The following is a 16849-nucleotide window of genomic DNA, read 5'->3' as shown; positions in this document are numbered from 1 at the left end:
CCAATGGAACAGAGAACCCAGAAATTGACCCAAGTCATTATGCTCAATTAATTTTCAAAGGAGACAAGAGCATACAATAGAGTCAAGACAGTCTCTTCAATAAATGGTTTTGGGAAAATTAGATACATGCAAAAAAAATGCAACTAGACCGCTAACTTCCATCATACACAAGAATAAACTGAAAATGGATAAAAAACTTAAATGTATGCTGTGAAGCCATAAAAATCCTAGAAGAAACAATAGGCAGCACAATCTCAGACATCTCACATAGCAATATGTTTACAGATACATCTAGGGCAATAGAAACTAAGGAGAAAATAAACAAATGGGACTACATTAAAACTAAAAGCTGCACAGCAAAAGAAACCATCAACAAATTGAAAAGGGAGCCCACAGTATGGGAGAACATATTTGGCAATGATATATCTGATAAAGGGTTAATATCCAAATTATATAAGGAATTTATACAACTTAGCAAAAGGAGGAAAAACAGTCCACTAAGAAAATGGTCAAAGGACCTAAATAGACACTTCTCCAAAGAGGTCATACAGATGGCCAAGAGTCATATGAAAAAATGCTCACAGTCACTGAGCATCAGAGAGATGCAAATTAAAATGAGAATGCAGTGTCACCTCACACTTTTCAACAAATGACAAGCGCTGGCAAGGATGTGGAGAAAAGAGGACCCTAGTACACTGCTGGTGGGAATGTAGATCAGTGCAACCATTATGGAAAACAGTATAGAGCAGTGGTCGACAAACTCATTAGTCAACAGAGCCAAATATCAACAGTACTTCTTCAAAATAGACTCGCCCAGGCCGAAAACTGACTTCTGCACATGGGCCACGAAGTTTCAATCGCACTGAACGCATGCCTGCACTTGGTATTTTGTGGAAGAGCCACACTCAAGGGGCCAAAGAGATGCATGTGGCTCGCGAGCCACGGTTTGCTGACCAAGGGTATAGAGTTTCCTCAAAAAATTAAATATGAAACTGGCAGTTGACCCAGTGATCCCACTTCTAGGCATATATCCTACAAAACCTGAAACACCAATCAGAAAGAATATATGCACCCCTATGTTCATAGCAGCATTATTTACTACGAGAGGCCCAATGCATGAAATTCGTGCATGAGTAGGCCTTCCTTCTTCTGGCTGCTGGCACCGGCTTCCCTCCAGCCACTGTAGGCACCCGGGACCTTGCCTTCCCTCGCAGAGGGAGGCCCTGGTAACCCGCCACAGCCTGCTGGTCAGTTGCAGCCATGGCAGCTTGCCTCGGCCCTTGTAGCCCCGGCTTCATCTGGAAGGTTGTCTGGAAGGATGTCTGGTCTAATTAGCATATTACACTTTTATTATTACAGATAGCTAAGATCTGGAAACAGCCCAAGTGCCCATCAGTAGATTGGTGGATAAAAAAAGCTGTGGTACATTTATACCATGGAATACTGTGCAGCAGTAAAAAAGAAGAATCTCTTACCCTTTGAGACCATATGTTGGGACCTGGAGAGTATCATGCTAAGTGAAATAAGACAGTCACAGAAAGTCAACGTATCACATGATTACACTCATGTGGAATCTAAGTAACAATAAACTGATGAACAGAGTGGATTCAGATACATGGAAGCATGGAACGGAGTGCAGAATCTCAGAGGGAAGGCTAGGGTGGGTGGGTGGATGGGAGGTAGTCAGTCAAAGACCTTGTATTCATATATGCATAACCCATGGACATAGACAGTAGGGTGCTGAAGGCCTGGGGTGGGGGATGTGGGGCCTGGAGGCAGTCAATTGGGGAAGAAGGGGGGCATATGTAATACTTTCAACAATAAATAATTATTTAAAAAAATAAAATATCTGCAAAAAACCCTAAATTAACAAACGAACAACAACAAAAAAACCTCACAAAATAAAATACCTGCAAAAAAACCCCAAACAAACAAACAAAAACCATAGCTGAGGAAAAAAATAAGTTTATAATTATATGGATCTAGAACCTCTCGCATAGAGCATTTTTGTCAAATATCTAGATTTATCTACTTTAGTATTATTGCTAAATCAGGAAGGCTGGTTTGTTTGAGAAAGATTTATCATCTTGTAAACTTTGTTTTATTCTGAAATTTACTGAGATATTTAAAAACAACTTTAAAAAGTCTCAGCACTAATGGCAACACTACTTGTGACATTTGACTTATGAATAGCACACACTTGTAGAAGCCTTAATTTGTAGATAATAAATTTCACTTATTCTACACACTTACTTGTATACACACATACTTAATATACATATGTCACTTTTTTCAAAATGGCAAACATAAATAAAAATATGTCCACAATACTTAGTTGAATATTATCATCTTATAAATCTGAATTTGTTCATTTTATTTAGTTGTAAGCATTTAATTATTTGTGCCTTCTGTAGTTGTGTGTGATCATTATTATACTGAAATATAACAGTTGGTCATTATCCATTTTTGGCATAATGTATAAATGTGTTGTTATCCATAAGTTTTATTTGAGGAATGGTAGAGTAGTTTATATATATATAAATAAATAAATATAGAGAGCACTGAGTTTGACAGAGGTATGAACCACCACCTATATCCTCCTGCTTAGTGTATATTTTAGGAATGGGAGCAAGTGACAGGAAGAGGAGTGTAACAAAGGTAATTCTAATATAACTCATTTGGAGCTTTGAGCAAGTGACAGGAAGAGGAGTGTAACAAAGGTAATTCTAATATAACTCATTTGGAGCTTTGTGAAAGGCATAGTTTCATGGTTCTGTTTTCTCCTCTCCAGCACTGCCTTTTCCAGATGCTGTGCCTCTCCAAGATAGGAATCCAGGAGAGGATTAATAATTTCATATAGCCATAAAAATCATGGCTCAGGTAACTTGGTGTTTCACCTTTCACTTTTTTTTTGTTTTTGTTTTGTTTTTACATAGTATGTGCATATTTGCATTCCTTATTTCTTTTTTTTTAATAGTTAAGGTATTACAAATGTGTCCTCTTTCCCCCCCATTAACCCCCAAGTCCCCCCCCCCCCACACTCATGCTTCCATCCCCCTGTTGTCCATGTCCATTGGGTTGGCTTATATGCGTGTATACAAGGCCTTCAGTTGATCTCTTCCCCTTACCCCCTCCCTCCCCTACTTTCCTTCTGGGGATTGATAGCCTCATCGCTGTTTCTCAGTCTTTGGATCTGTCCTTTTTCATCAGTCTATGTTGTTCTCTATAATCCACAAATGAGTGAGATCATGTGGTATTTATCTTTCTCTGACTGGCTTATTTCACTTAGCATAATGCTCTCCAGTTCCATCCAGGCTGTTGCAAAAGGCAAGAGTTCCTTCTTTTTTACTGCAGCATAGTATTCCATTGTGTAGATGTACCACAGTTTTCTAATCCACTCATCTGCTGATGGGCACTTAGGCTGTTTCCAAATCTTAGCTATGGTGAATTGTGCTGCTATGAACATAGGGGTGCATATATCCTTTCTGATTGGCGTTTCTGGTTTCTTGGGATATATTCCTAATAGTGGGATCTCTGGGTCAAATGGGAGTTCCATTTTTAGTTTGTTGAGGAAGCTCCATAATGTTCTCCACAGTGGCTGCACCAGTCTGCATTTCCACCAGCAGTGCAGAAGGGTTCCTTTTTCTCCACATCCTCTCCAACACTTGTTGTTTGTTGATTTGTTGATGATAGCCATTCTGACAGGTGTGAGGTGATACCGCATTGTCGTTTTGATTTGCATCTCTCGTATAATTAGTGACTTTGAGCATGTTTACATATGTCTTTCGGCCTTCTGTATGTCCTCTTTTGAAAAGTGTCTATCTAAGTCCGTTGCCCATTTTTTGATTGGATTGTTTATCTTCCTTTTGTTAAGTTTCATGAGATCCCTGTAAATGTTGGAGATTAACCCTTATCGGTGGTATCATTGGCAAATATGTTCTCCTGTGTAGTGGGTCTTCTTGTTATTTTATTGATGGTTTCCTTTGCTGTGCAAAAGCTTTTTATTTTGATGTAGTCCCATTTGTTTATTTTCTCTTTAGTTTCCATTGCCCTAGGAGCATTATCAGAGAAGAAATTCCTTCAGCATATGTTTGCGATTTCACTGCCTGTGGATTCCTCTAGTATTTTTATGGTTTCCCATCTTACGTTTAAGTCTTTTATCCATTTTGAGTTTATTTTTGTGTATGGTGTGAGTTGGTGGTCTAGTTTCATCTTTTTGCATGTATCTGTCCAATTTTCCAAACACCATTTATTGAAGAGACTGTCTTGACTCCATTGTATGCTCTTGCCTCCTTTGTCGAATATTAATTGAGCATAGCGGTTTCGGTCGATTTCTGGGGTCTCTATTCTATTCCATTGTCTCTATTCTATTCCATATGTCTGTTCTTGTGCCAGTACCAAGCTGTTTTAAGAACAGTGGCTTTGTAATACAGTTTGATATCTGGTATTGAGATCCCACCAACTTTGTTCTCCTTTCTCAGGATTGCTGCAGCTATTCGAGGTCTTTTTTTTTATTCCAGATGAATTTTTGGAACGTTCGTTCTAGATCTGTGAAATATGCCGTTGGTAATTTAATGGGGATTGCATTGAATCTATAGATTGCTTTGGGTAGTATGGACATTTTGATGATGTTGATTCTACCAATGCATGAAGACGGTATGTTCTTCCATCTGTTTATGTCTTCCTCTATCTCTTTTTTCAGTGTCCTGTAGTTTTTCACATATAAGTCTTTCACCTCCTTAGTTAAGTTTATTCCTAGGTATCTTAATTTTTTTGGTGCGATGGTAAATGGGATTGCTTTTTTAGTTTCACTTTCTGTAAGTTCACTATTGGTGTAAAGAAATGCCTTAGATTTCTTGGCTTTAATTTTGTATCATGCTACATTGCCGAATTCATTTATTAAGTCTAATAATTTTTTGATGGAGTCTTTAGGGTTTTTTAGGTATAATATCATGTCATCTGCAAATAAGGACAGTTTTTCTTCTTTTCCAATCTGGATGCCTTTATTTCTTCTTCTTGTCTGATCGCAACGGCTAGTACTTCCAGTACTATGTTGAACAGGAGTGGTGAGAGGGGGCATCCCTGTCTTGTTCCTGTTTTTAGGGGGAATGGTTTTAGTTTTTGCCCATTGATTATGATGTTGGCTGTGGGTTTGTCATATATGGCTTTTATTATGTTGAGGTATGATCCCTCAATTCCTATCTTGCTGAGAGTTTTTATCAAGAAAGGGTGTTGGATTTTGTCAAATGCCTTTTCCGCATCAATTGATATGACTATGTGGTTTTTATCTCTCAATTTGTTTATGTGATGTATCACATTTATTGATTTGTGGATATTGTACCATCCTTGCATCTTGGGATAAATCCTACTTGGTCATGGTGTATGATCTTTTTGATGTACTGCTGGATCCGATTTGCTAGGATTTTGTTGAGGATTTTGGCATCTATGTTCATGAGGGATATTGGCCTGTAATTCTCTTTCATTGTGTTGTCTTTATCTGGTTTTAGTATTAGGGTGAAGCTGGCTTCATAGAATGAGCTTGGAAGTGTTCCTTCCTCTTGAATTTTTTGTAGTAGTTTGAGGAGGATAGGTTTTAGTTCTTCCTTGAATGTTTGGTAAAACTCCCCTGTGAAGCCGTCTGGCCCCGGGCTTTTGTTTGCTGGAAGCTTTTTGATTACTGTTTCGATTTCCTCCATAGTTATTGGCCTATTGAGATTTTTAGATTCTTCCTGATTAAGTTTTGGAAGGTTGTATTTTTCTAGGAATATGTCCATTTCCTCCAGGTTGTCTAGTGTATTGGAGTAGAGTTGTTCATAGTTTTTTCTAACAGTCCTTTGTATTTCTGTGGGGTCTGTTGTTATTTTTCCTCTTTCATTTCTTATTTTGTTTATTTGGGTCCTCTCTCTTTGTTTCTTGGTGAGACTGGCTAGGGGTTTATCAATCTTGTTTATCCTTTCAAAGAACCAGCTCTTGGTTTTGTTGATCTTTTGTATTGTTTTTTTGGTCTCTATGTCGTTTATCTCCACTCTGATCTTTGTTATTTCCTTCCTTCTGCTTACACTGGGCTTTTCTTGTTGCTCTGTTTCTAACTCTTTGAGTTGTAGAGTTAGGTCATTTATTCTCATTGTTTCTTGTTTCTTGCAGTAGGCTTGTAGAACTATGAACTTCCCTCTCAAGACTGCTTTTGCTGTGTCCCATAGGTTTTGGATTGTTGTGTTTTCATTGTCGTTTGTTGCCATGATGGTTTTTATTTCTTCTTTGATCTCTCTGGTAACCCAGACATTGTTTAATAGCATGCTATTTAGTCTCCATGTGTTTAATTTTTTTGGATTGTTTTTGTTGTAGTTGATTTCCAGTTTTATGCCTTTGTGATCTGAGAAGATGCTTGATATGATTTCAATCTTCTTGAATTTGAAGACTTTGCCTGTGACCCAATATATGGTCTATCTTTGAAGATGACCCATGTGCACTTGAGAAGAATGTATATTCTGTGGCTTTGGGGTGAAATGTTCTGAAGAGGTCAATTAATTCCATCTGATCTAGTGAGTCATTTAGGATTGATGTTTCTTTGCTGATTTTTTGTTTAGAGGATTTGTCCAGTGGTGATAATGGGGTGTTAAAGTCCCCTACTATGATTGTATTGCTGTCAATCTCTCCCTTGATCTCCTCCAGAAGATTTTTTATGTATTTGGGTGCTCCTATATTGGGTGCATATATATTTACCAGAGTTATTTCTTCTTGTTGGATTGCTCCTTTAGTATTATGAAGTGGCCGTCTTTATCTCTTTTTATGTCCTTCACTTTGAGATCTAATTGGTCAGATATAAGTATTGCTACCCTGGCTTTTTTTTCACTTCCATTCACCTGAAAAACCATTTTCCATCCCTTCACCATCAGTCTTTTTTTCTGAGGTGGGTTTCCTATAGATAGCAGATATATGGGTCATGTTTTCTTATCCACTCAGTTACCCTATGTCTTTTGATTGGGGCATTTAATCCATTTACATTTAAAGTTATTATTGATAAAGCCACTGTTCTCAAAACTGCCTGGTACTGGCACAAGAACAGACATATAGATCAGTGAAATAGAATAGAGAGTCCAGAAATTAGCCCGAACCAATATGCTCAATTAATTTTTGACAAAGGAGGCATGAACATACAATGGAGCCAAGATAGTCTCTTCAATAAATGGTGTTGGGAAAATTGGACAGATATATGCAAGAAAATGAAACTAGACCACCAACTTACACCATACACAAGAATAAACTCAAAATGGATAAAGGACTTAAATGTACGACAGGAAACCATAAAAATTCTAGAAGAATACAAAGGCAACAAAATCTCAGACATATGCCAAAACAATTTCTTCACTGATACAGCTCCTAGGGCAGTTGAAACTAAAGAGAAAATGAACAAATGGGACTACATCAAAATAAAAAGCTTCTGCACAGCAAGAGAAACCATCAACAAAACAACAAGAAAACCCACCTCGTGGGAAAACATATTTGCCAACGTCATATCTGATAAGGGCTTAATCTCCAAAATTTATAGGGAACTCATACAACTTAACAAAAAGAAGATAAACAATCCAATCAAAAAATGGGCAAAGGATCTACATAGACACCTTTCAAAAGAGGACATTCAGAAAGCCAAGAGACATATGAAAACATGCTCAAAGTCACTAATCATCCGAGAGATGCAAATCAAAACAACAATGAGGTACCATCTCACACCTGTCAGAATGGCCATCATCAACAAATCAACAAACGACAAGTGCTGGAGAGGATGTGGAGAAAAAGGAACACTAGTGCACTGCTGGTGGGAATGCAGACTGGTGCAACCACTATGGAAGGCAGTATGGAGGTTCCTCAAAAAATTGGAAATGGAACTCCCATTTGACCCGGTGATCCCACTTCTAGGAATATATTCCAAGAAACCAGAAACACCAATCAGAAAGGATATATGCACCCAGATGTTCATAGCAGCACAATTCACCATAGCTAAGATCTGGAAACAGCCTAAGTGCCCATCAGTAGATGAATGGATTAGAAAACTGTGGTACATCTACACGATGGAATACTATGCTGCTGTTAAAAAGAAGGAACTCTTACCATTTGCAACAGCATGGATGGAACTGGAGAGCATTATGCTAAGTGAAACAAGCCAGTCAATGAAGGAAAAATACCACATGATCTCACTCTTTCGTGGATAATTAAGACCATTACAAACTTTCGAACAATAATAAATACAGTGGCAGAGCTGCCTCAAACTGATTGTCGAACTGCAGTGGGAAGGCCAGGGAGGGTTGGGGGACAGGAGGGTGGGGAGTAAGAGATCAACCGAAGGACTTGTATGCATCCATATAACCATAACTAATGGACATAAGACACTGGGGGGTAAGGGAGGGCAGGGGCTTGTCAAGGGTGGGGGGGGGGAAAGGACACTTATGTAATACCCTTTGTAATACTTATAGCGAAAAAAAAAATAAAGTTATTATTGATAGATACTTTTTAGTCGCCATTTATGTTCTTTACTACTGTGTTCCTCCTTCGTTTCCTATTTTTTCTTTTTACAGCAGACCCTTTAGCATTTCTTGCATTGCTGGTTTGGTGGTAATAAACTTCCGTAGTCCTTTTTTGTCTGTGAAGCTCCTGATTTGACCCTCAATTTTGATCGATAGCCTTGCTGGGTACAGTATTCTTGGATTCATACCATTCCTTTGCATGACTTTTATATTTCATTCCATTCCCTTCTTGCCTGATGTGTTTCTGTTGAGAAATCAGTCGCTAGTCTGATGGGGGATCCTTTATAGGTAACTTTCTGTCTCTCTCTGGCTGCTTTTAAGATTCTTGCTTTGTCGTTGGTGTTTGCCAATTTAAGTATAATGTGCCTCGGTGTTTTGGGGTTCATTTTGTTTGGGACTCTGTGAGCTTCTTGAATTTGTGTGAGTTTTTTCTTCCCTATATCAGGGAAATTTTCTGTTATATTTTCAAACAGGTTTTCTATTCCTTGCTCTGTTTTCTCTCCTTCTGGCACCCCTATTATGCGGATGTTGTTTCGTTTCATGTTGTCCCAGAGTTCTCTTAGGCTCTCCTCCTGCTTTTAAATTTTTTTTTCTAGAAGCTGTATTGCTTGGGTATTATTTCCTACCTTGTCTTCTAGCTCACTGATGCGGTCCTCTGCTTCTTCTAGTCTACTGTTTATGCTTTCTATTGAGTTCTTTATAGCAGTGATGTCGTTTTTCATTTCATCTTGGTTTTTCTTCATTTCCTCTTGGTTCTTACACATATTGTTGAATTTGTCTTCCATTCTTTTCATCCACCTTATGGCCATTTCTCTGAATTCTTTCTCTGACAGGTTGCTTGCCTCCATTGCCTCCATTTCATTTACTTCCTTTTCTGATGATGCCTGTTTTTCTTTCATATGTGGGTTGGTTCTTTGTTTCACCATGATCTCTCTTCTCCAGGTGTTTGGTTATGTAGTTCTCTCTCTGCTCTCCGTGAGAAGAAGCAGTGCTCGTCTGAGTTCACGTAGTCGCGCTTCTTGAGATCCATTGTTTCCGGGTTAGTAGCCGATCTCAGGATGCCGGTAACAGCCACTCAAGATGGCGCGGTCTCCGCGGCTGAGCCTGCACTCCGGGAGAGATTTCAGCCGCAGTCTCCAACCGTCCCCTTTTTCTGGTAGTTCTCTGTCTTTCCTGGCTGCAAACTGTCTCTCAGCTGAATATCCTCTGCTTATTCGGGCTATATGTTACCCGTTTCAGCTGCTCACCCTTATCTGCTCCGGGACAAGACACAGGACATGTCCATCTATACCTCCGCCATTTTCCCAAAATCCACATTCCTTATTTCTGAAACTTCCTTCCTAACTGACCCCATTCAGGAATATGCTCCTCAGTTTATTCCATTCTTATAAATGACTAGAGGCCCGATGCACGAAATTTGTGCAAGGGGCTCAGCACTCACAGCCATGGTGGCTGCCTCGGTCCTTGCAGCCCCGGCTTCATCTGGAAGGTCGTCCAGACAAGTGTCCGGACAATCGTTCTGCTGTTTGGCCGTCCAGTCTAATTAGCATATTATGTTTTTATTATCATAGACTAGAGGCCCAGTGCATGAATTTGTGCACAGGTGTGGTTCAGCTGGTTCGGTCTTAATCACGGCAGATCGGGGCTGGGCCTGTGAGGAGGAGGAGATGGTGGGAGCTTGGCTGGCCAACCCCGATCGGGCTGATCAGGGCTGGGCCGGCTGGGGGAAGGGGCCACGAGTAATTGGCCGGTGGGACCCGCCCCCGATTGGGGTTGGGGGGCCAACTGGGGGCCGGGCCTGCCATGGGGAGGGGCAGTGGGCTGGCTGGCCCCACCCCCACCCCTGAATAGAGTGGGGGTGCCGATTGGGGACCAGAGGCCTGGGGGAGGGGCTATGGGTTGTTGGCTGGCTGACCCTGACCGTGATTGGGGTGGTGGGGGCCCACTGGGTATGGGGTTGGCTGGGGGGAGGAGCTGTGTGAGGTTGACCAGCCAGTTCTGCCCCCTATTGAGTTGGGGGGGCTATCAGGGGTGGGGCTGGCCAGGGGTAGGGGCTGCAGGCCGATCAGGGTGGTGGGGGCCCATCAGGGGCATGGCCGGCCGGGGGAGGAGCTGCAGGAGGTTGGCCGCCCAGCCCCGCCGCCTATTGAGGTGGGAGGTGCCATCATGGAAGGCTGGCCAGGAGGTGGGGCTGCAGGTCTATCATGGTGGGGAGGGCTGATTGGGGGCAGGGCTAGCCAGGGAGAGGGGAAGGGGCATTTGGCTGGCCACCCCACTCTTGATCAGGGTGGGAGAGTTCCATCAGGGGCAGGCCAGCAATAGAGGGGTCATGAGGTTGGCCTGCCAGCCCCACGCCCCATGGCCTGATTAGGCCGGTTCGCTAGTTTGGTCTTGATGCCGTTCCAGCATGACTACCACAGGCCTTTTATGATATAGACTAGAGGCCCGATGCATGAAGATTCGTGCAAGAATGGGCCTTCTTTCTGCCGAAACCGGTTTGGCTCAGTGGATAGAGCGTCGGCCTGCGGACTGAAAGGTCCCAGGTTTGATTCCGGTCAAGGGCATGTACCTGGGTTGCGGGCACATGGGAGATGTGCAGGAGGCAGCTGATCGATGTTTCTCTCTCATCGATGTTTCTAACTCTCTATCTCTCTCCCTTCCCTCTCTGTAAAAAATCAATAAAATATATTTAAAAAAAAAAAAAAAAAAAAAGAATGGGCCTTCCTTCCCCTGGCTGCTAGCACCGCCTTCGCTCTGGCCGGAGCCACCTTTCTGCCTTCGCTCCAGCCCGGAGCCACCTTTCCGCCTTCCCATGCTGCCCAGGGGCCCGGAGCAGCTGGGGCAGTGCATAACACCTACATCGTTGCCATGTTGACGACGCAAGTGTCCCACCCCACCGCTCGGCACCTGCATATGCAAATTAACCTGCCAGCTTTGTTGGATTAATTTGCATACTCACTCCTGATTGGCTGGTGGGTGTCACGAAGGTACAGTCATTTTGCATCTTTCTCTTTTATTAGTGTAGATAGTGTTGTCTCTAAGTATGTCTGTCTAATCTAACCTATATTCATATACTTATTCATTAATTTATTGAACATCTTTAACTAGAATCACTGAGTCATACAGCTAAAGAAAATTTCCTGATTTTATAAGATAGAGAAGAATGTTAAATGGTACTACACCTGAGAAAACTTTGATCTACTCTTTAGACCTAAATTTCCCAGTTAAGCAAGGTAGGAGTTGGTTTTGACTCTGCTCAGTCTCCATAAATTTCAAATCTAGGCTTTGTGAGCTTTATGATTAAGGATTGAATACAGAGAGATCATGGATCTTCCCTGGGAATCCATAATTGATACCAATAATATAGGTGATTTTGAGATTCAATATTGTGTGCTAATCTTGAATGTATAAGTTTGAATTAATCTTTTCCACCTTTATGTTGCTTAAGACAAGAAAAAGTCATGTTCATTATGTTCATCATCTTGATTAATAATAACAAGACAGATCATCAGTCACATGCAAAAGCTATTGAGAATTATAAACTCCCCAAATCAAGAAATGCTTATGAGATTTTTTATATAACCTACAATGTTCAAATATGCATGCCATTAAGTCAAGATATATTGATTATTTGGAGCAATTCTGCAGCATATTAAAAATACTTACTAAATTATTAGTAACAAGGAAAATGCCTATGATGCAATATTCTGATATAACAACAAACTTGAAGTTTTGATATATTCTTCATTTTTTTGCAAATCTTATTTTATGATAGATATAAGATTTTACAGAAACATTTACCCAATTATTTTTCTTATTTCTATTTTAGTACATTTTTTATTTTTCAATTACAGTTGATATATAATATTATATTAGTTTCAGGTGTACAGCATACCTTTTAGGCATTGCTCACCCTGATAAAACTAATAACCATCTGACACCATACATAGTTATTACAAATTTTGACTACATTCCCTATGTTGTATTTTATATGATTGTTCTGTAACTACTAATTTGTACTTCTTAGTCCTTTCATCTTTTTCACCCATGCTCCTAATCCTCCCTCCCATCTGTCAACTGTCAAAATGTTCTCTGAATCTTTGATTCTATTTCTATTCTGCTTGTTCATTTATTTTGTTTTTTAGAAATCATATGAAATTTTTCTTTGTCTGACTTATTTCACTCAGCACAAAACTCTTTAGGTCTATTCATGTTATTGCAGATGGCAAGATTTCATTCTTTTTTTTATAATTGAGTCATATCCCGTTGTATATATGTACCACTTTTTTTTATTCATTCACCCCTATTGATGGACACTTAGGTTGCTTCCATATCTTGGCTGTTGTAAATAATGCTGCAGTGAGCATGTGGATACATATATATTTTTGAATTAGTGTTTTGGGTTATTTTGGATAAATACCAATAAGTGGAATTGCTGGGTGCTTCTTTGTCTCGTTATAACCTTTGTTTTAAAGTCTATTTTGACCAGTATAAGTATTGTTACACCAGCTTTTTTTTTTTGGTTTTTTTCCCATTTTCATGAAATATCTTCTATCCCTTTACTTTCGGTCTTTTGATTTTAAGTGAGTCTCTTGTGGACAGCATATGTAGGGGTCTTATTATTTTATCCATTTAGCCACCCTGTGTCTTTTGATTGGAGAATTTAATCCATTTGCTTTTAAAGTAATTATTCATATATATATATTTATTGCCATTTTATTACTCATATTTTTTATCTTTTTATTTCTTCTCCTTCTTCTTTCTTCTTTCTTCTTCTTCTTTTCTTCTTTGCTTCTTTCTTCTTCTTCTTCTTTTCTTCTTCCTTCCTTCTTCTTACCTTTTGATGTTTCTTGTAATACTGGTTTAGTGGTGATGAATGCTTTAACATTTTGTTATCTCAGAAGCTCTTTGTCCTCTGATTCTAAATGATAGCTTTTCTGGGTAGAGTAATCTTGGTTATAGGTTCTTGTTTTTCATCACTTTAAATATTTTATGCTCATCTAGCTTGCAAAGTTTCTGTTGACAGCCTTATGGGGCTTCCTTTTAGGTAACTAACTGCTTTTCTCTTGCTACTTTTCAAGATTCTCTGTCTTTAACCTTTGGCATTTTAATTATGATGGTACTCATAATTTTAATTGGGTGGTACTCCATTGGACTTCTTTGGGTTCATCTTGTTTGGGACTCGCTGTGCTTCTTGGACTTGAGTGTCTTTTTCCTTCACCAGGTTAGGGAAGTTTTCAGTCATTATTATTATTATTATTATTTTTTAAAAAAATATATTTTATTGATTTTTTACAGAGAGGAAGGGAGAGAGATAGAGAGTTAGAAACATCGATGAGAGAGAAACATTGATCAGCTGCCTCCTGCACATCTCCTACTGGGGATGTGCCCGCAACCCAGGTACATGCCCTTGACCGGAATCGAACCCGGGACCCTTGAGTCCGCAGGCCGACGCTCTATCCACTGAGCCAAACCAGTTCGGCAGTCATTATTTTTAAAGCATGTTTTCAATTCCTTAATCTCTCTCTTCTCTTTCTGCTACCCTTATGATATGAATGATGGTATGCTTGATATTGTTGTGTCAGAGTTTCCTTAAACTATCCTTTCTTTTGCTACACTAATTGGGTGTTTGTTTCCTGCTACCTTGACTTCCAAATCGCTGATTTGATCCTCTGCTTCATCTGATCTGCTGTTGATTCTTTCTAGTGTATTCCTCATTTTAGTTAGTGTATTTTTCATTTCTGAGTGGTTCTTTTTTTATGGTCTTTAGGTGTGGTTTTTTAAAATGCTGTTGAAGTTTTCTCACTAAGTTCCTCAAGCATTCTTATAACTGTTGTTTTGAAGTATCTGGTAATTTGATATCCTTCATTTCATTTACTTCTTTTTATGGGGATGTTTCCTGTTCTTCCATTTGGGACATGTTTCTTTGTCTCACCATTTTGGCTGCTCTCTATGTTTGTTTCTGTATAGTTGGTAGATCTGCTATATCTCCAAGTCTTAGTAGTATGTCTTTTTTTAAAAAAATATATTTTATTGATTTTTTTACAGAGAGGAAGGGAGAGAGATAGAGAGTTAGAAACATCGATGAGAGAGAAACATCGATCAGCTGCCTCCTGCACATCTCCTACTGGGGATGTGCCCGCAACCAAGGTACATGCCCTTGACCGGAATCGAACCTGGGACCTTTCAGTCCGCAGGCCGATGCTCTATCCACTGAGCCAAACCAGTTTCGGCTTAGTAGTATGTCTTAATGTAGTAGGTGTTCTGTAGAGTTCAGTGGGGTAGCCTCTCCTATCATCTGAGCTGGGCAGTTTATACATACCCTGTGTGTGGACTATGTGTATCCTCCTTGATTGTTGTTGGTTTATCAGTGGGAGGGATTGACCAGCCATGACTACAGTGGAGGAACTACAGTGTAGAGCAGTGATGGCGAACCTTTTGAGCTCGGCGTGTCAGCATTTTGAAAAACCCTAATTTAACTCTGGTGCCGTGTCACATATAGAAATTTTTTGATATTTGCAACCATAGTAAAACAAAGACTTATCTTTTTGATATTTATTTTATATATTTAAATGCCATTTAACAAAGAAAAATCAACCAAAAAAATGAGTTCGCATGTCACTTCTGACACGCGTATCATAGGTTCGCCATCACTGGTGTAGAGGCTGACCCCACAGAGTAGAACTCACCTCTGTGGGGCCCTGGTACCTACCAATTCCACCCCTGGAGCGTGTTGCTCGTGGACGTGGTTGGGTGGTACTCCAGTTTAGTATGAAGCTGGCCACACACTGGCTCTGGGCCTTTTTGGAAGGTTCAGACTAAGGTTAGCTGCTACCTGTGCCTTGTCCAGGGCTACTTGGCATGAGCTACAAAGTGATCTGCAGATGGGTGCTACTTGTGCTGAGAGGTGCCTTATATGATGTTATTTCAAGGTTGTTTTTAAGTAATTGACTGAATTTTTTCTTATTCTCAAATGAATGGATTTAAATTAGTAGAGGTAGTAATTTATTCTCAAATGAATGGTTTTAAATTACTTGGAGATGCCTGGGAGAAATCAAGGTGTGAACCAAGTTTGTCTGCTGCTAGTGCCATGTCTGGGACCACTTAGCAAGAAGTACCTGGCATATTGAGGCCAGATGCTGCTTGTTTGGGGCTGTGAACCTTTGAGCGAATTTAGGAAAGTCCACAGCATGAGCCAAGACAGGCCATTTTTATAGAAAAGCCACTGGAAGTGGCTTAAATGGACCTGCAAAGTGGGTGGGCAGAGTGTTAGGGACTCTTATTTCTTAAATAGTAAATAAAAAAGAAAACTTTCATTTATTGAGCATGTAGGATGTACAAGATAAGATTGTACAGGGTGCTTCTGTATGCTATTTCTTTTAATTGGGACATTGCATTTAAAATTAATTTTACTTATTTAACTTTATTAATTCCCAGACTATGTGCATAATGAGATGTTCTGTATTCAGGAAATGGCTACAACAGGAATAAAAAGGAACATGTTGTCACTTCAGAAGCACCAATTTTTGTAGTATCATCCATGTGAGAGATACTTCCTAGCATGTTTGTTCTGTTATCTCTATGGTTAAGAGCTCTGCATCATCTCCCCCTCCACTGAAAATACATTTTCTTTATATCCACTACTAGTATTATGTTTGTTGTTTCAGAGATTGGTGATGTTCAGGGATGTTGCCATTGACTTCTCTCAAGAAGAATGGGAATGCCTGGACTTTGCTCAAAGGGATTTGTACAGAGATGTGATGTTGGAGAACTATAGTAACTTGGTGTCACTAGGTAAGAATACCCCATAGTATTTTAGGATCTGACTTTGAAATCAGTCCTTATATGATGTTATTTCAAGGTTGTTTTTAAGTAATTAACTGAATTTCTTCTTTTTCTCAAATGAATGGTTTTAAATTACTAGAGGCAGACATAGATAGTTTCATATAGGGCACATTTATCTTTAAAATATAGTTACCTATCTTCCTTCTGTCTTCCTTCCTATCTTCCTTAATGATCAAGGGGCTAGATTTGAATTTTGGGACACTTTTGCTATTTGTTGTTATAATTTAGATCTGCTAAAGGAGTTTAATATTAAAAAAATAGATGCAGAAATAAATGTTTGCTTTTTTTACAACAGAAGAGCTTATTTTATTTATATAGTGACTAGAGGCCCAGTGTAGGACTTTGTGCATGGGTGGGTTCCGGCTGGCCTGCCCAGATTGGGACCAATCAGGCCAGGCCAGCTGGGGGGGAGGGCCTGCAGGCGGTTGGTGGTCTGGGACCACTCCCCCCCCACCCCCCTTGAACTCCGGTGGAACTCCAGT

General features: G+C 39.9%; 1 protein-coding gene across 5 annotated transcripts in view; it reads left to right on the top strand.

Annotated features, from left to right (window-relative positions):
* Positions 1-16849, top strand: part of LOC102434942 (zinc finger protein 420) — a 70500-nt gene that overhangs the window by 21672 nt on the left and 31979 nt on the right. For 2 of the 5 annotated variants that reach the window (XM_014462575.2, XM_014462572.2), the window contains one exon: positions 16190-16316. The exons of 2 other annotated variants lie outside the window; for them this stretch is intronic. In XM_014462575.2, coding sequence (XP_014318061.1) covers positions 16199-16316 — 118 coding nt within the window. In that variant the 5' untranslated portion in view covers positions 16190-16198. Of the gene's footprint in view, positions 1-2791; positions 2881-16189; positions 16317-16849 lie in introns of all 5 variants that reach the window. One more of the 5 variants, XM_023760588.1, reaches the window with a different exon arrangement.

This window comes from Myotis lucifugus, unplaced genomic scaffold (genome assembly GCF_000147115.1).
Source record: "Myotis lucifugus unplaced genomic scaffold, Myoluc2.0 scaffold_185, whole genome shotgun sequence".
In the NCBI taxonomy this organism is placed as follows: domain Eukaryota; kingdom Metazoa; phylum Chordata; class Mammalia; order Chiroptera; family Vespertilionidae; genus Myotis; species Myotis lucifugus.
The sequence above is the reverse complement of the archived record's forward strand: the minus strand, read 5'-3'. Positions and strand labels throughout refer to the sequence as shown.